A 25,761-nucleotide genomic window follows, 5' to 3' on the forward strand; every position below is an offset into this window, starting at 1 on the left:
GGGCTACCCAGAGAGATCCTGTCTCCAAAAACTAAAAAGGAAAAAAACCTGTACTTTTTAAAGGTATACTATATGTCCTGTTATAGAGTAGTATTTCCTTCATACTACTGTGTTTCTATAGCTAATGGTTTGGTGGAGAGGAGAGGGTTATCCTGTATATTCTAGAGTGATCCTTAGCATCTGTGTCGGAGATTCTAATAGCCTCTTGACCGGTTGTAACAAGAAAACTGTCTTTGGACATTGGTAGATATGCTCTATAGGAGGGACTTGACCTCCTATAACCTAAACTGATACAGATTTTAAATATTTTCAAAGAAGTAGGAAGACATCGCAGAAGCAACCAGAAGTATTCAACATAAGTTTTTAGAGAAAAATATTGTAAGAAATTAGATGACTCAACATTTTTGATGACCATATCTATAAATACTAGAGAGAGGGTTGAACTACTGAGTATTGAAATACCCATCAACATAGACCTGAACTGGTTTTTTTTGCCCTTCCAACTAGAAGATCAAATATATCCTTGAAAAGTAAATAATTTTTTGTACCTTATACTCATATACTTTGATCCGTTCCCAAGAAAAGTATCTATCTGAAAATTTTAAGGTATGTTGAGGGCAAAGGTACATGACCTTTTACTTTGGTTATAAAGCTTATTTGCTAAATATTTTCTGAAAGTTATGACAGATATGAACATGAAGCAACGAAAGAAGATGCTCAAGAAATTTCGAGGGAAAGAGATTTATATGACCATGGCTTATAGCAGGGGGGACTCCCTTGTCCCACCCAGGATTCAGCATGGTATGCATTATGGCAATGACCCTCTACTGTACTACTCACAGACAGCTGGCCGTATTATGTCTAGTGAACATTTTTACCCTCAACATTCATCTCAAAGACAAGGCCGGGGATATGGGATGCCCAGGTAAGAATGAACTGAGTTTTATGATAATGTATGTCTTTTCTTTGGATTTTTAGAAACAATTCCTGAACTAAGTTTATTAGAATTGTTAACTACAACTTTTATATTAGAGAATGTAGTGCTGATGGCATTCTTACCCTTACCATCCATTGGCATATTTGTATTTTCATTGTCTAGAGAAATGTGAAGAAATGAAGAGATGCCCAAAAATAGAATGCCATCTGAAATGAATGTTTATATAAAATATGTCTTTGTATCAATTAATACTGTATAGGCCCAATACCAGTCAAAGTCTTTCTTTTTGAATGTTTTCAGAAAACTTTGTTAATTCTACTTAACTATTGAGACCGGCAAGAATTAAATAATTGTTTTTCTTTATGTTTATTCTTAGGGATTCATCTCATGCAGTAAACAAGCAAAACACGCCAAATCCTAAAGTTGGTTTTTCCTCTGGCTCAGGCAGAAAGTGCTGCCAGAGCTATGATAATGTCACCTATAGGTCTCGGTAAGTATTTAAAGTGTTGCAAGTTAAGGGAAAACATCTGTGTGTGGTTTTTATTGCTAAGAAATGATAATGTGCACCAACTTTCCAAAACCTCAGTTTGTGGCTGGAGAGATGGCTTAGAGATTAAAAGTATTGGCTGTCCTTCTGCAAAACCTGGGTTTAATTCCCAGTATCCACTTGGTAGCTAACAACCATCTGCAACTCTAGCCAGCGGATACTTCTGATCTCTCTACAGGCACCAGACACACGTGGTATACAGATACACATGCAAACAAAGCATACACACACACACACACGTAAATTAAACCTAAAAACATCTGCTTTGAGATATTTACATTTTACTAAGAAATTTTTTTCTTTTCTTTAATTTTCTATTTTTTGTGGGATATTTTAATTTATTTCTAATGTGGATGTTATCCCATTTCCCCTCCCTAGAACACCCTATCCAATCCCCCTCCTCCTTTATGCTTTTATACCATTTTGATTACATGCATGTCAGTTCTAGGTTGAGGGTCTAGCAATATAATAGATGCAAATAGTCAAGGAACAAGCAAAACAACACAAATAGTCAAACATAAAGCAAGGCATTAAATGTAATTATGCGAATACTCTCTTCACTCTTGTGATCACTGTTTCTAAGGGCTTATCAGGATGACCAAAACATCTGAGCCTACTTTTTTGTCCTAGCCCAAGGTCATTTTCATGTCTGAAGCCTACTTACTTGTTCTAGCCTAAAATTTAGATTCCTGTCTGAAATTACTTCTTTGTATTAGAAGCAAACTACTACCATCTTTTAACATATTTCCCCATTTTGATTTTTAAATTAAGTTCTTTTAGGCGTAGCCATCGTCAGATGCATTGCATGAATAAGGGATGCCAATATGGTTTTGCCCCAGAGAATGGAGTGGAAGAATCTGTTACATTTTATGCACTTGAAGAAGGCAATGAGACTGCTTATTCAACTTTACCTGTAAGTGGGTGAAAGCTTCACTGAAAAAGCTTTTTTAAAAGTTTTATGGAGACATGTTATATATATGATTTCCACCCATACCTACCCAACTCCAAGTATCAAAACTAGGGCCTTGCACAGGTAAGGTCTTCTATGTCTGTATTCTCAGCCCTGATTTTTTACATTTTTGTATGAAGAACTGAGTAAAACTCCTCACATACTATGACGTTATGAAAAGACAGGTTTTAAAGCTGCTACTTAGAAGAAAATAACAGATTTAAGCAGTCTGGCATATATGTGAACTAAAATTGTCTGTTCTCTTGTTTCACCTATTTTGGATTCTAAAGTATTAAAACAGCCACATATTTCTCTTAAATAGTATATCAGAATTTAGTTTCTACTGACTGACTTTTAGAACTTACTTCTAGCCTTTTTGTCTGACTAATACAGGAGGAATTTTGTGTATATATGTCTTTCTTTGGTACAGAACGATGGTGGTTCAACTGCAATGGTTCCTGCTACTCCAGGATACTGTGTTGCAGGGCAGGACTATAACTCATGCAAACCGACTTTGAATTCAGAAGACAGTAATGACCATTGTAATAATGGTGAGTCAGTTAGTGCTTAGTAATCTTTGAAAAGATGATTGTTGTAGCATTTGCATATGAGAACTTGGAAACATTTTTTGGTATTTCACACCTTTTCTAGTAACTTGAAAGAAGTATAAGATTGGGGGTGTTGAGATGCTTCAGTGGGTATAAGTGCTGCTATGCAAATCTGAGGACCTAATTTCAAATCCCCGAGCCTGATAACCCAAAGAGCTTTTCTAAAACTTAAATTCAACATTTTAACATTTATTGAATGATATATATATATATTATCCATTCTAGTAAATATAATTTTAATGACATTCCTTATTGTGTTTTGGGAAATATGGCATCCCTGTATTATATATGAGGAAACTGAGATTTGAAAGCTGATAATATAGCAAAGGCTATACTCTTGATAATGGCACAGATACATTTTTTAAACTTAATTGAGATACAATTTATATTCCAAGAGTTTACTTACTCAAAAATGTACAATTGACTGTGGGATTTTTTGGTGCACTCACACAATCAGCTCTGCATTTTCATCATCTCCCAAAGCCCCCCATTCTTATATATAGCAAGGTAAAACTTGTCTCTGTAGCTGTCTGGATAGACTTAACAATCACTTTTCTTTGTACCATGGCATTTGTTTGTTTTTACTATCTACCAGTCAATAGTACAGTACTATTGAAACAATCCCGAAGAATTGTGTACATTAAGGAAGTAAGAGGCATTTCGAGTGACTTTATTAAAAAAAGATAGTTCAAACATTCACTCTTGTAAGTACACAGAAAAAAATACTCTTGATACCTAAGAAAAATTTGTACAGAAACTTCTACTTTTGACGGCTTACCTTGTCTTCTGTTGACTAATAGGAAAGCTCAAATCACTTTGAACCATATATATATTTTAGTTGTGAAAATTTGCCTATAAAACTCAAGAAAAAGCAGTTACTGACAATTTTGCCCTGTCACGTTAAAAAGCTCTGTGTGCATATATTTCTGTTTTCTAGGAGGAGGAGAATACCATGGAGATTATCTTTATTCAGGTTAGTGAGATCTAGATTTAATTTGATATTCTTCATTATTTATGGTATTTCAAACAAAAAAAAAATAATGCTCTTCTTCTTTTTTTTTTTTTTACTTTGGCTATATCCTTTAGAACAAGGCTATGAAACTTCCAGTGTGTATAGCACAACTGTATCTACAGCAAACCTGGTAGGTATTTAATAATAAGAGATATGAATAGCTCATATACTTTATAGTAAGGACACAGTGGAGCCCTGTAGGAGAGCTGAATGAGAGTGAAGTGGCCTTCACTGATGATTGGAAGGCAGAAACTAAAAATTAGTAAATGGTGTCCTGGCACTGGAGAGGACACTGACCATTTTTCTTTTCACTTAGCAAAAGCAGATCCTACTGAAAAGCCTAATTTCTGTCTAGAAAGCAGAAAGTTGGAAATACTTTGATAGTATTAAAAATAAGAATTGTCAATGTTAATTATTCCAAAGCTTTCTTTTTCTTATTTAGAAGTACAACATGAAAGAGTTCTTAGACAGTGAGTGACTGTTGCATCGTACATTGTTTTCTTCTTTTGGTGTTTTGAGACAGGTTCTCACCATATAGCTCTGGGTGTCATGAAACTCACTATGTAAGCCAGGCTATCCTTGGACTCAGATCTGGCTGCCTTTCTCTTTGAGTGCTGAGATTAAAGGCAAATGATACCATGTTCTGTGCATGTCCTACATCTTAAAGGATATTTGAGACCCAAGAATTATTTTGTACTTGTATAGATTTTGTTTCTAGCATATGTTTTTTTAAGTTGAGGTTAATTTATTAAGATTTTTGTATATCAACAATATTGATAATTCTTTTTTTTGTAGATAGATATACTTAGATTTGCTTTGTTTTTTTATTCTTCCTTAGTTCTTCCTACTTGATGGCAAATACTCTTAGTATATCAAGTGCTGATGTAGGAGCCATACCTTGAGAAACTTTTTCATGAAATAATTTTATCCAAATAAGAGATGTAATGTGTTATATCTTCAACTTTTATTTTGAGACAGACATTACAATGTTTACAGAGATCTTAATAATTTTATAGCAAAGTTAATAAAATTGTAAGAAAATTAAAGAGTCTACCTATCCAATTACGGTTGGTTGGTTACTCTGTGATGTTCACTGTACCACATTGCACCAGCTTACCATAGGCTGGTCACCATTGTAGAGTGAAGGGTTTGTAGCTAGGTTGGTTACCTTTTTCCTTTGGTAGCCTATAATAGAATACTTCCCAGTACCATGAACACCAGGCAGTAGAACTGGAGGCTTTAGTTAGGCACCAGTTCAGCTTCTCCATGTTCAGTGAGATACGTAGGTGTTGCCTTCAGCAATAGTGCCTAACCATCACTTTGTGAAGAACAAACAGTAGCCTTTGTAATAGCCTTAGTTGGGGAATTTCCACGGGGCCCCTTAGACTAGTCACTTAACTACCCCATTCCTCACACTGGAGGTTTCATATGATCCAGAAAAATAACTAGTTGAGGCTCTGTCTTATCTCTTATTTGGTGACTCCATTTTGATTTCTTTCATGTATGTACGTATTTTAAGAAGCTTCTACTGTAGTCAGTTTCCATATGGTCCCTTACATGAATGACAATTAGTGTTAGTTGTTTATCCCTGTAATCTCTTATTCTCCCCGCCTTATTGCTGCTCTCCCCCACCATCCAATGTTCTTATTCCCGTCTTTCCATAACTATATTTTAATTCCCATTCCTTGAAGATCCTCCCCTTCTGCCAGTCCCTTGTTCCATTCTTAACCTATGGTTATAAAGGCTATAGCATCCCTATCAAAGGCTTAAAGGCTAACATCCAAATAGAAAAGAATACATGCCATACTTTTGGGGTATCAGATACCTCATTTAGCTCCATTTTTACCTGTAAATTTCATGACTTCACTGTTTTTAAACAGCTGAATAAGATTCAATTTTGTAAATGTGCCACATTTTCATCATCCATTTATCTGTTGATGGCTATCTAGTCTTATTTGAAATTTCTGTCTATTATGAATAGAACAACAATTACTATGAATGAGTAAGTGTCTCCATAGTAGGCTATAGAATACTTTGGGTGGTATATGTAGAGTTTTTTGGGTAGATTGATTCCCATTTCTTTGAGTAACCACTACACTGATTTCCATATAGTGACTATATAAGTTTGTAGTCCCACCATCAGTGGGTGACTATCCCCTTATGCCTTATGCTCATCTTGGCCATTCTGAATGGTGTAAGATGAAATCGGAAAGTAGCTCTGATTTGCATATCCCTGATGGCTAAGGATGTTGAACATTTCTTTATTCGACTCTCAGCCATTAGTATTTCATTTTTTGAAACTGTTTAGTTCTTTACCTCATTTTCAACTGGATTATTTTTTTCTAAATGTTCAGTTTCCTGTATTTATATGTTTGAGATATTAAACCTCTATCACATGGGTAGTTGATAAAGATCTTTTCCCATTCTTTAGCCTGCCACTTTGTCAGATGATAATGGTGATGTTTAAAGGACAGAAGCTTCTCAGTTTCATGAGGTTCCATTTATTAATTGCTGTACTTAGTTAGTGTCTGTGCTAATCTGGCCTTTATGTTGAGATCCTTAGTCTCCTGTTAACTTTTGTGCAAGCTGATAACAGTCTTCTACATGCAACCATCAGGTTTGACCAGCACTGTTTGTTGAAGATGTCTTTGGTCCAGTATATAGTTCTGGCTTCTTTATTACAAACCAGGTGTCTATAGGTGTGTAGACTTATGACTGGCTCTTCAGTGCTATTGCAGTGACCAACATACCTGTTTTTGTGCCAATCCCATGCTGTTTTTATTACTAATTTATTACTATAGCTCCACAGTACAATTTGAGATCAGGGATGGTGATACCTGCAGCACTTCTTTTATTATTTGGGATTATGCTAGCTTTTTTTTTGTTGTTTTGTTTTGTTTTTCGAGACACGGTTTTTCTGTATATAGCTCTGGCTGTCCTGGAAGTCACTCGGTAGACACAAGCTGTCCTCAAACTCAGACTGTCTCTGCCTCTCAAGTGCTGGGATTAAAGGCGTGTGCCACCACTGTCTGGCTTTTCTTTTATGTTTTCATATAAAGCTGAAAAATTGCCTTTAGATTTCTGTGAAGAACTTTGTTGGAATTTTGATGGGGATGATGTTGAATCTATGACTTGATTGCTTTTGGTAGGATGGCTAGTTTCACTTACTGATCCCAGAGACTCATTTGCATGGGAGATCTTCTCATCTTAAGTTGTCTTCAGTTTCTTTTCTTAATGTCTTAAGGTTTTTTATTATGTAAGTGTCTGACTTGCTTGCTTAAAGTTACACACCAAGAGTTTCCTTTTGAGACTGTCCTGACAGGTATTGTTTCTCAGATTTTGTTCTCAGTCTGTCATTTGTATGTAGTAAGGCTACCAGTTTTTCTGTGATAACTTTTTATTCTATTACTTTCCTTAAAGTGTTTATCCCCTGCAGATTTGTGGAGTTTTTAGTATTATTTATGTATAAAATTATATTATCTGTAAATAAAGACATTTTCCTGTTTGTATCCCCTTGATCCTGTTTTACTCTTTTAGCTAAGATTTCAACTACTATATTAAATAAGTAGTCATGGGAAATGGGCAGCTTTGTCTTAGTCTTGATTTTTAGTAGAATTGCTTGGAGTTTCTCTACATTTCAGTTGATTTTGACTATAGGTTTAAATCAGGGCTAAGACTTTTATCATGGAGGGGTGTTGAGTTTTGTAAAAGACCTTTTTTTGCATCTAATGAGATGATCATGTGGTTTTTTCTTTGAGTCTGTTTATATGATGAATTACATTTATCTATTTACATATGTTGAACCATCGTTGGATCTCTAGGATGAAGCTTATTTGATTGAGGTCTCTGATCTCATTTATGTGTTCTTGGATTCAGTTTGCAAGTATTTTATGGAGATTGCTTGTATCCATGTTCATAAAAGAAATTGGTCTATAATTCTTTCTTGAGTCTTTTTGTGGTTTCAGTATAAGGGTAATTGTGACCTTGTAAAAAGAATTAGGTAATGTTTCTTGAGTTTCTATTTTGCAGAGTAATTTTTGGAATATTAGCATTTTTTGAAGGTCTCATAGAATTCTGTACCGAATTTGTCTCACCCTAGGTATTTTTGTTGTTGTTTGGGAGACTTAATTCCTGCTTATATTTCACTAGGGTTTATGAGTTTGTTTAAATTGTTTATCTGATCTTGCTTTAACTTTAGAAAGTCTCTCTCTCTATTTTTCTCTCTTGTGCGCATGCATGCGTGCATACACACACAGACACACACACACACACACACACACACAGAGAGAGAGAGAGAGAGAGAGAGAGGGAGGGAGGGAGGGAGGGAGGGAGGGAGGGAGAGAGATTGATTGATTGATTTATTGATTTCTTTTAGGTTTCTCCAGTTTGGAGTATAGATTTTTAAAGTATGTCCATAGGATTTTCTAATTTTCTTGGTGTCATGCTGTTCCCCTTCTTGCATTTAATTTTGTTAACTTGGATCTAGTCTCTGTGTCTTCTCTGGTCTACTCTATTTGGTGTTCTGTATGCTTAATATGATTTTGTGTCTTTGATGTGGGGTCTCTGGGTCTATTTCTATTATCCATAGATGTGGTCATTTTTTAATTTCCCAGACTTCTAGATGTTTTGTGCCTGGAACTTTTGATGTAATATTTTCTTTGACTGAGGTATCCATTTCTTCTACCTGGTTGTTTTCCATGCCTGAGATTTTTCATTTTGTTTTGTTTGCTGTGGGTGAAGCTTACTTCTGAGGTTTTTAATTTACTAAATTTTTAATTTCCAGTTTTATCTTAGTTTGATCCTTCCTTAGTGATTCAATTTTTTTTCATTTATTTCTCTTGAACTGCTTTTATTATTTTATTTTACTGTTTGTCTTTTCACAGACTTCATTAAGGGATTTACTCATATCCTCTTTTAAGATTCTTGAACATAATAGCTGTTACATTCATAATAATTAACATTTGTACTAGCTTACATTTGTAATAGCTACTTTGAAGTCCTTATCTTATGCTTCAGCTATATTGTATTTCTTCGGTCCTACTGTAGGGTTACTGGGTTCCGGTGGAGGCATATTGTCCTGTTTAGCCAACCAGAGTTGGTGATTCTAGGTGTTGATATTAAATCTTGTCTTTGTTGGGTGGGCATTCCACTTCTTGGTTTCTTTTGCCTTCTCTGGGTATTAGAAAAGTGTGGTAGCTGTGGATGCCTTGCTATTGAGTGCCTCTGTGTGTTAAAGGGTGGCTGAGAAGAGTGGTGGGTTGGCTAGGAATAAAAGTTGAGAAAGGCTTCAGGAAAGAGATAAGGGGATCCTGTACACATCAAGAGATGCCGTTCTTAGGAAATTAGTTGGATGTGTGGTGGGATGAGGGAATCTTGCAAGTAGGTTGAGGTAAGGCAAAGAATAATTTGAAGAGACAGGGATGAAAGGGGTAGGGACAACTTGTGTCTGAGTTGGAGTCTCCAGTGAATGGAGTTGAGGTAGGAGGAGGGATACCTGTAAGCAACTTGGTTGAGGGTGAGCCTGTAATGTGGAGATGGTAATGAAGAACAGGAAGGATAGTGGGAATTACCTACCTTAGTCTCTGTCAGGTTTAACCACTGGGGGTACCAGGTAAAAAGTGTTCTGAGGTATTGGGGCTGACAGAAAAGAATAGGGATGGGTTGGTGATGGATGAGAGGGTCCATAAGAAGGAGGAAAGCTGAGTCCACATCAAGTTCTTATGTAGTCTCCACTGTTGGAGGTAGTGTGGGAGGAAAGCCACATGCAAATAGGTTGCTATGGGGCTGGAGATGAGACTTGAGGAGTTATGATAGAGGATAGGAAAGAGTGAAAATTACCTTTTGTTTCTTAGTTTCCCTTTACTCAATTATATTTCTGTATTTATTAAAGTCTCTTCAGGACAGTGGACCATGTTCTGTGCCTCAAGACACAGTTACCTCATACAACTACCCTCAGAAGGTAATCTTCACACACAGTGTTACCAGTTATTTACAGAGAGCTAAATAGAGAAGAAAACAAATTTTCCCTTTGCCTTCATAATTCTGAGCAGCTGCTTATATTTCACTAAGTATTATACTGTGCATTCTGTTACCTGGCACAGTGATTAATACATTTATTTTTTCAAATCAATTAAGTACCTGTTTCAGACACTACTTTGTGATCTGTTGTGAACTTGTTATAAATCAGTCATTAGTAAATTACTTTCCAGGTCTCTTGTTTACTGAAACATGAATTGGGAGTTGACATTTATAAAGGTACTTGAAAAGGAAAGCGTATGAGACCAGCATTTACAATACAGCCAGTAGATCATCACATTTTGAAAATAAGAAGGAGCAGTTGAGGAAAGAGGAAAAGTATTGATACTTTGGGATGAGAACATTTTTGGGAGTAATGAATATGGCCCTTTCCCAAGAGGTCAAGCAATGTAAAGATTTAAGCAGAGTCTAGTAGGATTTGATGACTTTGTCATTTTAGGTGATTGGACTGGGTAAGAGTGATACTGTAGTAGTCAGACATGAAAACTTCTAGTGACGACGGTGTTTAAGAGTCTTTCTATTTGTTAGTTTGGTATTTGTCTTGTTATTATATTTACACACATTTGTATATAACATATGCCCTGAGAAAGTTCTATGTTCTCTTGAAGAATTTTGCCCCTTAATAATAAAAAAAGGCTTCATTCAGTTACACTTAAATACAAACAGATCTTTTCTTTTTTCTTTTATTGGATATTTTATTTATTTACAGTACAGACGTCATCCCCTTTCCCCATTTCCCCTCCCTAGAACCCCCTATTCTATACTCCCTCTTCCTTTATGCTTTTATACCATTTTGATTACATGCATGTAATAAGGTCAGTTCTAGGTTAAGGGCCTAGCAATACAATAGATGCAAATAGTCAAGGAACAAGCAAAACAATAAACACAAATAGTAAAAGAAAAAGCAAGGCATTAAACCCAGTTAAGTGAACACTCCCATGATCACTGTTTCTAAGGGCTTATCAGGATGACCAAAGTATCTGAGCCTACTTCCCTATCCTAGCCCAAGGTCATTTTCATGTCTGAAGCCTACTTCCTTGCTCTAGCCTAAAATTTAGATTCTTGTCTGAAATTGAAAAGCATCTTTTCTACTTAAATATTTTGTGGGTAAATATATGTATAAGTGGAAATGAATCTGTATTACAAAGCTGTCAAGGCTGAGAAGTTACCATTTTAGGAACACAGCAAGTAGACAAAGAATAGGAGTTGGAGGGAAAGTTTCCATCACACACAACTTGAAGGCTTTATGGTTTTGACATTAATCAATGTATTTATAGAAAGAATCATAGCTCTCAATATAGTCGAAGATCTGCAAAAGCCATAACTTTATATATGGTTTGCATGAAGATTGACTTCTCAGTGTTTTATTTACAGAGAAATAATAATTTCTTGAAGTTAGGTTAAGGGGAAGAAACAAATGCAGTCTGAGAAACCAAACTGAAGAATTCTAATCATTCTTCCACTTATAGGTGTTAGAAAATTCTGCAGCAATTTCAGTTTCTTGGGCCAGCCATGTTCCGGTTCCAGTTATGTCTAATTGCGCAGGAGATAATCAACCTATTAGTCCCTCTGATGTTTCCTCACAGAGTGCCGCACAACCTGTCTTTGTGCCTCCAGCTGCACAAGACACTTCAGGTGGGTTATTAATGTTGATTTACGTTGGAAACCTTTTTCTACTTACGAGTATGTACATACTAGATACTAGGTGGAATTGTAATTTAAAGGAATAGGTATGTCAATTTTTCTTAAAATTGTTGTTACATCACTAAGGAATCTGAGAGTTAGCTTAAATTCTGATTTGTTACTGTTTTTGAAATAGGGCTCTGATAAGATTTTACACCTGTCATTTGCTACTCAATGGATAGAGATCTTGTAGTATTCCTACAACTTTGAGTTATTTTGTAAATCTTTTTCTTAATGTGTATATGGGGTAGAGGTGATGAACTGAGGCTTGAGGAAAACTATGGAGTTGATTCTTTCCGCTTTTATGTGAATTTCAGGGTTCAGACCATGTCACTAAGCTTTGTACAGCAATTTCTTGTACCCACTGAACCATCTTGCTAGCCCCATTAATTACATACTTCATCACTTAAAGGATTGACATAGAAATAGTAAATTTCCCAAACGTTAGTTATAAAGATCAAACCCATGTACTAACTCTCTGTCCTGTGTATGGCATAATAAATAGTAAGCTTTAGTAAACTTTAAGAAATCTGCAATATATATAGCCCTGGCTTTATACTGCTTATGAGCTGTGTGGTTTTGAACAAGTTATAGACACAAGTTACTATGAACTTGGAATGCAAACAAATATTACCTATTTATGGAGTAGTTGCTGAATTTTAATGAAGTAATATGATTTAAAGTTTTAGAGTTTTAGGAAACTGGTTGTAATAGCGTAGCTTTTCCATCTGGGTCTCCCCCCTCCAGCCCCCATCCCCAAAAATGAAAAAAATAAAATCCAGAACCATAGAGTGCCTGCAACAAAACTAGGTGATCTGATTATCATTACAAAGTCCTAAAAAAGCCAGTAAGAATTCACTATGGGCCAGGCATGGTGGACACACATTTATTTCCAACACTGGAGAGACTGGTGGATCTCTTGAGTTCAAGGCTGGCTTTGTCAACAGAGAGTTCGGGACAGCCAGTGCTATACTGAGGAACCCAGTTTCAAAAAACAAACAAAAACGCACCCAACACCACCAAACAACAAAAAAGACATTAATGGTGCCATACGCCTTTTTAGCAGCAGCACTGGGCAGTGGGTAGAGGCAGGTGGGTCTCTTGAGTTCAAGGTCAGCCTAGTTGGTCTACAGAGTGAGAGTCAGGTCTGCCAGGGCTAGGCAGAGAAACCCTGTCGAAAAACAGCTTCCCCTCTCCCCCACAAAAAAAGTTTACTTAGAAGTTGGAATGGTCAGTTCAGAGTCCTGGGAAAAGGTTTGATGTCTTACTAAGTGAAATGCATGTGGCAATTTGATAGAAAGGATTGAGAGCAATTTAGCTTCTAAGAACCCACAGAATGGACCCACTAGAATTCCCTTTCAGGATAGTATTTCTCAGTAAAGAAAACAGCTGGGAGTAAAACTGATTAGGATAGGGAAAAAGATGGGGTTCAGAAAGGAGCTGAGAATAGAAACAGTGAATTGTATAAAAATCATGTTTTTGAATCCTGCACAAAATGAGAGGGAACTCTAGAGAATTGGGAAAGCTGCCTTATACCTTACCTCATTCTCAATTTTATGAAGAGAAATTCACCTAAATGTGAACATAAGTAAAACATTGAGGATGAATGTTCTATACTGGTTATCTCAAAAGAAAATGTCAGACTACCCTTCCAGATAGTAAATGCATGTCAAAAATGTACCTACTAAATAAAACAAATGTAAAAAGTGTACCAAACTATTTAAAAATGAGTCAAAGACACTAATACAATACCACAAGATTTTAGTGACAAGGTAGAATTAGAAAAAGTCATGTGAAATGTCAATTCAGAAGGAGATCATTTCAATAATGAAAAGTATGAAGAGCCTAGGTAGGTGCACACAGTACACAAGTGCTTCAAGACGGATGAGCACACAAGAAAGGAACCTATACTTTAAAAATGGAAGAGAATGATTAAAAAGTGACAGGGTGCAGATAGGTAAAAGAGATCAAATCCTCATAGAAATCCCTGAAGGTGACGAAACAAATATTAAATGTATAATTTGGAAAACTTTATTGAAACTAAAAAACATGAGAACTTTGAGACACGCATAATAGCATCTTACGGAGATGAGAATATCAACCCAGAATATTCGACATTCAGATATTCTGGACTTCAAAGAAAAAACAATGTTTTCTTGAGAATTTATATGAACTATAAGGGAATATTTTAACCAAACTTTGACAGCAATACGTTAGGAAGAATATGAAATGAAATTTACAGTATACAAACAAAGCTAGCAAGATGGTTCAGCTCTTAAAATACTTCTTGCTCAGGCTGATGACCTGAGTTCAATCCCAGGTAACCACATGGTGGAAGAGAGTTATGGTAGAAAATTGTTCCCTGATCTCAACACATGTTATGCCATGCTAGCCTACTCTCTCTCCCTACAAAACAAACAAATGTTAAAAAAAAAAAAATACTCAAAGGACCTACGAATCAAGATTTTCTAATCCACTAGAGAGATTTTTAAGCATAATGGATAGCATGTTAGACTCAATATTTTTTCTCATGAACCGTTCTTGAAGAATTATCTAGAGGTATATAGTGAAGTGTGTAATGATGATAATCTCCATGTGATAATTTGGATTAGTTGCCATTAAATAAAACGTTAGTTCTTCAGTCAGTAGCAGCATGCCAGATGTTCAAAAAGCCACATGTGATTAATAGCTACTGAACTCAACAGCATAGAGAATATTTGTACCATCAAAAAGCGTTTTTTAATGGGCATCTAGAGAGATGGCAGTGGTTATGGGCACTCACTCATTGCTCTTCCAGTGGACCTGGGGTTGATTCCCAGCACACACATGATGGTTCACAACCATTTGTTAACTCCAAGGAGATGTGATGCTCTTCTGGCCTTTGAGGGCACTAGGTATGCATGTGGTACACAGACACACATGTAGGCAAACACTGTTCATCAAGTAATTTTTTTCAAATTGTATTTGGCAGTAGTATACTGGAAAAAAATGTTTGAACTTTATAAAGTACTCTTGAAGGTGATAGTAGGATACCATCTCTTTCTCTTTGCTTGTTTTGATTCCTACCTGCCATGAGTTGGTTTAATATGCAAAAAATTATATTTTAATTTTGTATTAAAACTAAAACTCCCAGATGGATAATTTTAAAGTAATGAATATAGACATTACAGGGATGAAATATTGTATCTAGCCCAGTTTTTAGATTCAGTGTCTCCTTAGAATTGGAAATCCCTAAGTTCCTTACATTCTTCTGAGGCCGCCAGGAGAATGTGTAAGGTTGCTAAAATCTCTACTGTGTTTAATTTTGCTTCTTGATGTCTATGTCTTATGCTTTGACCAAGAGTGATAGGTTGCTGGAAACATCTTTAAATTTGCATTGGGTAACCTCCAAGTGTTTGTTTTTAAGTCAACCTATTCAATGTTCTGTGATTATACTGGGGGTTAAAAAAAGCAGGTCAGCTACTGCTTTATAAGGGACAACAGCTATACATTGCTATTTTATGTTTTATTTCTTTGTTAATTATTGCCATCTTTTTCCTAATAATTTTCCTATTTCTACTGTTGCAGCCTATCTTCAGCCTACAGCAGCAGGAGGAGCAGAAGCAGGAGCAGCACCAGTACCAGTACCAGTACCAGTACCAGTGGCAACACCAGTGGCAGCACCATTACCACTGCCTCCTCCACTGCCTCCTCCTCCTGCCACTCCCCTTGAAGCAGGAGATGCTTCGGGATTCCCTCTTCCACCACCACCACCACCTTATTCCTATGATCCGAGTGGAAGTGATCTTCCCCAAGGTAGTGTTATTTTTGAGATTTGGTTCAGGTTACTTAGTTACGAGATGGCTTTTGAGTCTCTAATATTTTCCGGATGGTTGATGGGTACAGAAAACCAAATGAGAGTGATTTGAGAATATAATTGGAGGTGACTAACAAGGAACAACTACAAGTATCTTCTCCATAGATGACTAGTAGATAGGTGGGTTGAATCATGACTTCCTCTTGTCCTCTTTTTTGTAACTACATATCTTTGCTGAAAGAAATTTATAAATGAGTAGCTTTGTTTTTTCTCAAGTATTTTATTTAAAATGGGAGTTGATATTAAACGTTTTCTTCTATGTCATGAATTCTTAAAGTGTTAACTTATTTGATACTTGGTATACCCAACTGAATTTTGGGGATATGGAAAAAGCTTATATTCATCTGGTCTGCTTTGGATATCAACCTTGTATTCTTGCTTTCTTAAACAATCAGCAGTGATTTTTTTTTCCATTGGAAGTTCTTTGTTGCCCCTGAGTTTGGCTGTATTACTCAAAGAGAATTTTAATTGTAGGTTGGTAGCAGCTTGCTTATACTTTGTTTCTTGGTTTTTTTGTGGGGTTTTTTTTTTTTTTTGAGTTGTTGTTTTTTTCTGAGTTCTTTCCAGCCCATGAACTAGTCACCTAGATTTTCTCCAAGTCTTTTGATCTTTTTTCCATATAGTATGTCTTTGTAGTCTATTCTAAATCTACTTAGCACTGCTTGGAAATTTTGGTGACTTACTAGGCATTTTCACTTAGCTTTTTAAACTTTCAAACTTAAAGATCTCTAATGAAATTCCTGTTCTTTTCACTCTTGTCTTTCACCAGTCAACACAAACATTTATTCCTCTTCTTGGTTTCATATTTTGTAAGTATTGTTGTTGTTTCTATCTAATTTAACCTAATATCTAAATCCTGATTCCTTTATTCTGTCAATCTTTTGTGCCCAAGTAGTATTCATTCATCACAATGCAGATTTTCTACTTTTCTACCAGCTTATTGTGAAGATACTCAGATAAACATTGTTGATTTTTTTTTTTTAAAAAAACTGATAATTGCCAGGAAGATTATGTTGTTCAATGTTCAACCGTATCGTTTTATCATATATTTGCTCATTGTTTCTTTTATCCTTCTGACTAGAAATTAAGTCACCTTGTTTTTGATGGCTTTAAAGGTAAATTGTATATATTAGTAAATCTCCTCAACTATAATGGATAATAAATATGAGTATATACACAGTGGAATACTATTTACCTACATAAAAGACAAACCCCTGTCCTTTGTGTATGAATCTAGAGGACATACATAATATTTGGTAAAATAAGCCAGCCACAGAAATACATATACTCCATGTCTCAACTTATTTGTGACGTGTGAAAACATGCTTCTTATCTCATAGAAATACAGAATAGGATTGTAATTTTTACAGGTTGAGAAGAGTATAAAAGGGTATGTGAGGGAAAATTGTTTATTAGGTACAGAATTATATAAGAAGGCTATGTTTTGGTGTTAAACTTGTACAGTAGGATGTATATATTATATATTAACTAAAAAAATTTTTAAATGTTCTCACCAAAAGGAAATGATGAATATAATGGTGAATATGCTTATTTAAGCATATTTTATTACTATACAGTGATTTAATTATTGTACAATGTATTCATGTATTGAAAGATTACACAATTTGTTAATATGTGTAATGATTCTGATTACAACAGAAAATCAAATGTTACCTATGTAACCCTTTACCAATTAAACTATAAAACATTATCATTGTTGCATACTTGTTTTTTATTTAAAGTTTTTTGTTAAAAAAGCTCATTTTTTTTCTGCATGTGCATATTTGTGTATGTGCAGGCCAGAGAACAACCTTAGTATGGTTCCTCAGACATTCTTTTTTTTCTCCTTGAGATGGAAACTCTTTGGCCAAGAACTTAACAAGTTACCATCTGGGTAGCTAACCCAGTTTCTACCCCAGTTTTTCCAGTGCTAAGGTGAGAGGTGTGCACCACCATGCCCATTACTTTTTACATGAGTTCTGGGGCTTGGATTTATTTCTTCATGCCTGCATGGAAGATATTTTAGTTTATTTATGTCACCTTCTTGTCTTTTCCTTGGCCCATCCACATTTTCTCTTAGGTATCATCATTGGTCTGCTCTTTTGTTTTCTACCATGCATTAGTTTACCTGCTTTGGATATTTATAAGAAATGTAGCCAATACAGCGTGTAACATGTAGAATGCTTCTTAAACTGGACATAAGTGTTTGAGTTCATCAATGGTTTTTAAATTAGTGGTGCTTTTTTTATGTTGCTACTTAGTTGAATATTCCAGTTTGTCCTAGTTTTTAAAAAAAAATGTTTTATAAGTTATTTGAGAATTTCATAAAATATTTTTTGAACATATTCACCCCCTCAAGTTCTTTCTTCCTTCTATCCTTTTCTACACAATTGAGACTTGTTTTTCGTTCCCCCATAGAATAGCTGGCCTTGAACTCAGAAATCCACTTGCCTCTGCCTTCCAAGTGCTGGGACCAAAGCCGAGCACCACCACTGCTCGGCAAAAATAACTTCTTAAAAACAAGTAGATTCTCCATATGAATGAAAATGTTTGTCTGAGTCTGGCTTATTTTACATATGATCTGTAGTGCCATCTATTTTCCAATAGATGTCATGATTTTATTTTTTATGGCTGAATAAAACTATTGTGTATATATGCTTTTTCTTTATTCATTCATCTATCAATAGATATTTAGGTGGGTTCCAGATCTTGGCCTTTGTGAGTAATAACATGTCTTTAAGGTTCATCCTTCTTGTAAAAGTACCAATACTTCACTCTGTTTATAGTTGAGTAATTGCTGTATGTTTGTGCCACATTTACTATTTATCAATTGATGGAGGTTTTAGTTGTTTCTGCCTTTTGACTGTCAATGATATGTCATAAACAAATTGACATGCAGCTTTTTGTGTTGATGTTTGTGTGTACCAAAAATTTTGCTCCTGCTTTTCTCATTCTTTAGCTTGAACATCTGACTTTATAACTCTATATATTAAAATACAATGTGATTCTTACAAAATGGCAAAAATAGTGTATTTCCATAGGGAGTCTGAGACTTACAAGAGACCATCTCCAGAAATTCATCTGTTAGTGGTACTTGGGATATAGTAATAATAAAAATATGCATGTACCCAGGTCAGTCACAGTCAGTTAAATACACTTATAGATGCAATTAAAATACTGAGAACGGATCTGAGGAGTTTGCTCAGTGGTAGAATTCTCATTTAGTTTTTTCAAGGCCTTGGGGTTCATTCCAAACATTAAAATAACACAAATAAAACGAGAATGCCATGAATAGTTCCTCTTCTGTCCAGCTAGTTTTGGTTAATTTGTGAACTCTTTGAGTTGAGTTCTATACTTAGAGAAGTTTTCTCATCTTAGGCTTTAACTCATTTTCACTTGCCTTGTTTACTGTCCCCTTCTTCTGTGGAGTTTTGGTGGGAATGTGGTAAGAGAAATCACAACACGTTGAGTTGTTCCATATTGTGCCTGCTTTCTCAGTGGGCATCCCTTTCTCGGCATTAGTAGAGCTTTGTACTATGGAATAGTGCTAGAATCTGAGGTATGGTTGTAGTGAAATTTCCATCTTGAAACAAGCAAGAAAATGTCTTTTCTAAGCTTAGTAACAGAATGAAATCCTAGTAAAATCTAAAATACTAAAGAAATGAAGTTTGTGTTAGGTGATCATAGCTATGCCAAGTGAAAAGTTATCCTTTAAGACACTTGAGAGTAGTGGTAGTGTATGAGATGGCTATGTCTATATAGCTTTTAAGTGATAATTCAAATTGCTTATGTCAATCTTGTAAAATTTATTTTTTTGTTTTAGATACAAAAGTTTTGCAGTACTATTTCAATCTGGGATTGCAGGTAGGGATAATAATAAAACTATTTTGATAAATTCTATTCAAATGATAATATGTTTTGAGAAATCAAGACTCCTGAAGTTTAAAAGCCAAGACTACTATGAATGTCTAAAAGGTCTTGTTACTCTTAAGAGATCTCTCAAGATTATGTTGGTCAGTTTTCACTTTAGCATGATTCACTTTGTGTTACTATAAAATAGTGTTAAAGAGAATGGGGGCTGCCTTCTAAATAGCACAATTTCATATATATTAGGTTAGGCTTTATACTTAACATTATATACCAGCCCTTCAGTGTTACATACTCAGAATGAGTGGATTATTGTTTACTTAGTAGTTTATGGAAATTTCTGGATTTTATGTGAAATTAATCAGACGTGACAAAGATATTTAAATAACTTTTTAAACCACCAACTTTGGATTCTTGCCAAATTTTTCCGAGTTTGAGAGATATAGGTATACATCTTGATACATTGATGATATATCAGCAAACAACTTGATACCACTGATAGGTGTTTTGCTTTGTAGAAATGCTATCATTTTTCCCCTTTAAATATACTCCCATTTGCAACTAATATAAACTATAATCAGAGAGCATATTTCCTGACAAAGAATGATGCAGATGAATATTAAACTATTGGTCTCTTGGAAATGGCTTAAGTAGTACCTTGCCAATAATTTCTCTGAAGCCTTAGACATGAGCAGAAAACTTTCTTGTCTTTATTTTTTTTAAGGATTTATTTATTTATGTATTTTATGCATATGAGTGCTCTTTCTGTATGTACATGTGATTGCCAGAAAAGGACATTGGATCCTGTTAAAGGTAGTTGTGAGCCACCATGTGGTTGCTTGAAATTGAACTCAGGACCCCTGGAAGAGTAGACAGTGCTCTTAACTGTTGAGCTACCTCTCCAGTCCACCTTTTTGTCTTTAAATATTTTATAAAGACATAGCTTTTTTGCTTGTGTAGTATTCTACCATGTATACATAACAGTTTTCACAGCTCTATGGTTTTGAATACATAAGTTTTTAATAGCTTTTACTTTAAAAATAATGCTATTAATGATGTGTTTGTAAAAATTAGTGCTACAATTGACATGTTTGAATACAAGTCTTTTTATGTGTTTGATTTCCTTAATACGATTTTCTAAATGCATCCCTAAGGTATAAATATGAACTGTAAATGGTGCAGAGATCTTAAAGTTCTAGTTATAAACAACTTTGTATGTATCAGATGTTATAACACCCAAGAATTGACACGTGCTTTCTTTAAGCTAGGAATTACCCTACCTTTAAGAATGGGTAACAATACGGATTTGCAAGTTTTTACTTGTTACCTTTCTTGCTCCAGTGCTATCATCACAACTACTGGCATTCCATGGTCTATATGCCATATGTGCAGCAGCAGCAGCAGCAGCAACAACAACAGCAGCAGCAGCAGCAGCTTAATGGAGAGAGTTACACAGATTGTACTGAGCAAACCCCCGTAGACCAGAGTGTTCAAGTGTATACTGATGTAGCGAGAACAGATGACACACAGGCAGATGTATCAACAAATGGTGAGTATGTAATGAGATTGCCAGCAAAAACATCAGCTGGATTTTTTTGTGTATAATATAATTATAGTCTTCAGATATACTTCAAGAAATTCCTATGCATTTAGACTGTGAGTTCTGAAAATGTAGTATATAGATGTTTTGTGATCCTTGAGGCTCTTTGAAAAGATCCTTGCTGGAGGCCAGTAGTATTGCAAACACTACAAAGATTTTATTTGTTCTTTCTCTTTACTACTGGGGATTGAAAACAGGGCCTCATATATTTTAGGCAAGTGTTCTGCCACCACATTATAGCTCCATCTTATTCTTGGACTTTCTTAGTTACTTTTCTATTTCTGTGAAGAGATACCACAACCAAGGCAACTTAGAGAAGAGAGTTTACTGGGAGCTTGCTCACAGTTCCAGAGTATTAGTTGTTGACCATCATGGTAGGGAGCTGGCAGCAGGCAGGCATGCATGGCACTGGAACAGTAACTAAGAACTTACATCTACATCTGATACTTAAGCGTGAGGTGGGTTGAGTGAGTGTGTGCAGGACAGGAAGAGGGAGAGAGCAAGTGGGGGAGGGAGAGATGGAGAGGGTACCATATCTTGGCACTGACCCCAGACTGTGTTAATGCACCAGTATACTTATTAGTGCTACAATCTACAGGATTGTGGATTTTTTGTTTGTTTCAAAGAGGTTCCTTAAAACAAAGGCCTAACTTGGACCACATAGTGGTGATGGTGTACCCTAGTAATTCCAGTACTTGGAAGGCAGAAGAAGTCTAATCTCTTGAGATTGAGGCCAGAGTGGTCAACAGAGGAAGTTCCAGGACAGACAAGGGCATACAGAGAAACCCTGTCTCAAAAAAACAAAACAAAACAAAACAAATAAACCCAAGTCTTTATTCTTGCTAATTGTATTTAGTTTTCTTCATGATAAATGCAGGAGCTAGTCATAAAACACTTCTATAAATGAAGCTTGATTTTTTTTTAAGTGTTTGTTTATGTATTTTACGTATATTAATGTCTGCATGTATACCAGAAGATGGCATTAGATCCATTCAAAGCCTGCCAGGCAGTGGTGGCGCACACCTTTAATCCCAGCACTTGGGAGGCAGAGGCAGTTGGATTTCTGAGTTTGAGGCCAGCCTGGTCTACAGAGTGAGTTCCAGGACAGCCAGGGCTACACAGAGAAACCCTGTCTTGGAAAAAAAAAAAAGAAAGAAAGTTGTAACCCAACATGTGCTTGCTGGGAGTAGAACTCATGGCTCCTAGAAGCATAGAGCAGCCACTGCTCTTAACTGCTGAGCTAGCTCTTCAGTCTCTTAAATGTGAAGCCCAGGATTTTTATTTTTATTTTTATTTTTTTTGATTTGTTTTGAGACAGTGTTTCACTGTGTAAAATCCTGGCTGTCCTGGAACTAACTTTGTAGACCAGGCTGTCCTTGAACTCACAGAGATTTTTCTGCCTTGAATGCTCAAGATTCTTCTGTTTCCTTCCTTCTTTGGCAAACCCTGCTGTATATGCCACCACAATAGGTAAGTTTGATTATTCACTTAAGGAAAAGTACTTGTTTTATTGAGTTTATTAGTAAACTGCTAACATAACATTTTTTTTTACCTTGAAAGAATGATAGACAAACACTGTTGGCCTGACCAACATTTTTTTCACATGAGAATGTGGGCCTATCGTGTCAGAAAAAACCAAGTTTTTCCCCTGAATTTACAATGAAAGAAAATTCTAGATTTGAAATAAAAATTAGAATTTTTACAAATTTGAGCTTGTAATCATGAGCTTAACAGCTTCCCAGTAATTTCAAACTCTTTCAATGAGTTAAATATGGTTTTTTTGTATGATCTTTTATCTCAGTAAAAGTAGTGGATTTCCAGTTACCAAACAAATGTTACCCATGCCTGGTTTATTTGTATGTATAAAACACATGCTTTTGAAACTTTTTTAATTTGGAAGTTAGACCCTCTTTTGCTAACCTTGTAGATACAATTTTTTATTTATATCTAAAATGTTCATGGAAGGTGTGGTGGCACATTTCTTTAATCCCAGAACTCAGGAGACTAGATTCCTGAGTTTGAGGTCAGCCTGGTCTACAGAGCTAGTTCCAGCATAGCCAGGACTATGTAGAGAGACTTTGAATCAAAATAACAACAAAAACAAAAAGCCAGAATTAGACTGTTCCTACTTGCAGTTACTTAGATTTTTTTAAAATTTATTTTTACATGTATGGGCATTTTGCCTGAGGAGTTCAGAAGAGGGCGTTGTGGATCCTTTTGACTGTAGTTACAAATGGTTATTACCTACCATGTAGTGTTGGACATTGGACCCAGGCCCTCTGGAAGAGTAGCAAGTGCACTTAAATGCCTCTGCGAACTTTAAAAAATAGAGGGGGGGTGAATGAGAATGAATATATGAATGTGTTTGAGTCTGCATATGCATACCATGGTTCATGTGTAGCATTCAAAGGACAACCCAAGAAAGGAGTCAGTTTTCTCCTTCTACTCCGTGGGTTACTGGGATGTCAGGGTTGGCAGCAAGTGCTCCTACTACCCATTGAGCACCCTTGCTGGCATGCTCTGCTGTGTTTTTTATAATTAATGATATTTACTTTTCCTTGCAAGAATATTCATTCAGATTTAGTGAAATTTTATAATAGAGTATATATACTACATCTCTTCTTCATTTCAGATAACTATCCCGTTGCTGATGCTGTACCTATCCCTCATGGAACAGTCTACTATCCAGTAATGACAGATCCCTATGGATCTCCTTTGTCGGGTTTCGATTCCTACGTTCCTGTTGCATCAGATTACTCCAATATTGCCATGTGGCATCCAGTTGGTGCAGCATATGGTGCTTCTGCACAAATCCATGGTGCTATAAATCCTGCGCCAATTGGCTATATGCTTCTACCTAACACACCTCATTATACACCTCAGAATTAAGATTGGCAACATGAAATACTTTTCGCTGCCATCTTTACTGTTATGGTTCATAAATGTCTTATATTAGTTCTTAAGTGGTTTAGTTGGGAAGAATGTTCACTGTGTCTTTAAAATTATTTTACTTTTGAAGTAAAATATTTCTTTAAAACAAAGACATATACTACCTTTTGTTATGAATAAGAAAATTGCAATGAATATACAACTAGTCCCTATAATGGGCAAGTTCATTGGAGGCAGCTTTAATCCAGCTTATTACAATTGTATTTAACTGATGGTGCCAACTGATAAAGGAAAACATACAAACTATTTTCCTATGATACATCTTAATCAATTAAAGTTAGTTTACTTTCCATTTTTCAAGAAATCTAGAGAGACAAAGAAAATCCAACCAAAGGAGCCTGTGCCCCTAGGTATTTGTTTCTATTAAGTGAGAGTTCTTCAGGTTTCTTTAAGAATTGTCAGAACTGAATTGCAGTCTGATATTAACCAGTTTTGAAGGCACATGGTATTCTGCTTTACATTTGCCACCATATGGGATTGTTTAATACTGGATTTACATAACTGTCCTACTGCACAGTATTATAGTATCCTTTGCACAATTTGCAGTAAATAAAAACTAGCATTTAAAATTGCCAAAATGAGTGGTGTTTTCTTTTTGCAACAAAGCGAGTACCAGATGTTTGATTGTTTCAGCATGTTTCCCCTGACATGGTGGTTACAAAGGAATGAATTTATAGCTTGAATTGGTGATGAGTCGTCGTTAGGCCACTTGAAATGTTATTTGATCATCCCCATTGCAGTTCGTACTTAGTATGTCCTGTTCTTTTCTCTTGAGACTGTTCCTATTCAGCTTGTATTTTAGTGTTTTTTATTTTTTAATTAAAAAGTTATTTTAGTTAGCCTGGTTAAGTATTGAGTTTCTTTATGGCATTTTCAAACGTAATTTGTTTTTGTTGGTCCTTGTGATTTGCATCTTGCCCTCTGTCCTCCCCTGTCTCTGGCCCCGTGTACACTCCCACCTCAATGCAGTGCCTTCTCTCACAGTACAGACATTTGTCTTCTTCCTTTCCTAACACTGCTATGATTTTTAAGGCACTATCAAGGTTTATTGAAGGCATTTTAAACAGATTTTAAACATGTGGGCTAAGAGAACAACAGACACACTTTGGAGCATGTTTTTCTCTTCTTTTAACCTCATGAAACTTGGGCTACCTACTGTAGTTTTTATAAGTCACCGTTTGTCGTGTCTTAGCACTTTTTGTTGTTTTAGGCTTGTACTGTCTTCCAAAGCATGCTTGTCTCTGACTTTCTGTGAGACATATTTCATTATCTCTTTTACTCTTCTGTCTTTTGTGTATCCAGATAATTTTCCTATTGACCAGTCCTCTGGAGCTTAATTTGTTCCAAGTACTCATCACACACATGGCAACAAAAAAAAATAGCCTTTGCTTACAGCAAAACGTGTTTATAAATATCATTTAAAATGTGCTACAAAAAGTAATCATTCTCTGACATTTTTGAATGTCCCAACATTTCTAAACTCCATAACTCATAGCAAGTGGATTCATTGGTTCACTAAGGAGCCCATAAAGAGTGTTTTAGAATGTATTGATGCGTTTTGTTTGAGAACATGGGTCTGGGATTCAATTGATTTTAAAGTACACACTTCTAGCATAGGTTTTTCCTTGGATGCTTTTATTACTTGAGACTTGTAAGTTGTTGCCTTGCCTTCCATCCCATCACTAGTTGATGCAGCAAAATTTGATGACCATCCTTA

The 25,761-nt window shown here is 35.7% G+C and overlaps 1 protein-coding gene across 1 annotated transcript in view; it reads left to right on the forward strand.

Annotated features, from left to right (window-relative positions):
- The window catches only part of Alg13 (ALG13 UDP-N-acetylglucosaminyltransferase subunit), a 57,878-nt gene extending 33,260 nt beyond the window's left edge, over positions 1-24,618 (forward strand). Inside the window, 12 exon segments of the mRNA XM_076918812.1 lie at positions 679-925; positions 1,314-1,427; positions 2,256-2,397; positions 2,864-2,984; positions 3,979-4,014; positions 4,128-4,183; positions 9,944-10,012; positions 11,559-11,724; positions 15,340-15,567; positions 19,452-19,492; positions 20,837-21,044; positions 23,728-24,618. Of these exon segments, the coding sequence (XP_076774927.1) occupies positions 679-925; positions 1,314-1,427; positions 2,256-2,397; positions 2,864-2,984; positions 3,979-4,014; positions 4,128-4,183; positions 9,944-10,012; positions 11,559-11,724; positions 15,340-15,567; positions 19,452-19,492; positions 20,837-21,044; positions 23,728-23,984 (1,685 nt within the window). The 3' untranslated portion in view covers positions 23,985-24,618.
- Positions 24,619-25,761: the final 1,143 nt, after the last annotated feature.

Source organism: Arvicanthis niloticus, chromosome X, assembly GCF_011762505.2.
Source record: "Arvicanthis niloticus isolate mArvNil1 chromosome X, mArvNil1.pat.X, whole genome shotgun sequence".
NCBI lineage: Eukaryota > Metazoa > Chordata > Mammalia > Rodentia > Muridae > Arvicanthis > Arvicanthis niloticus.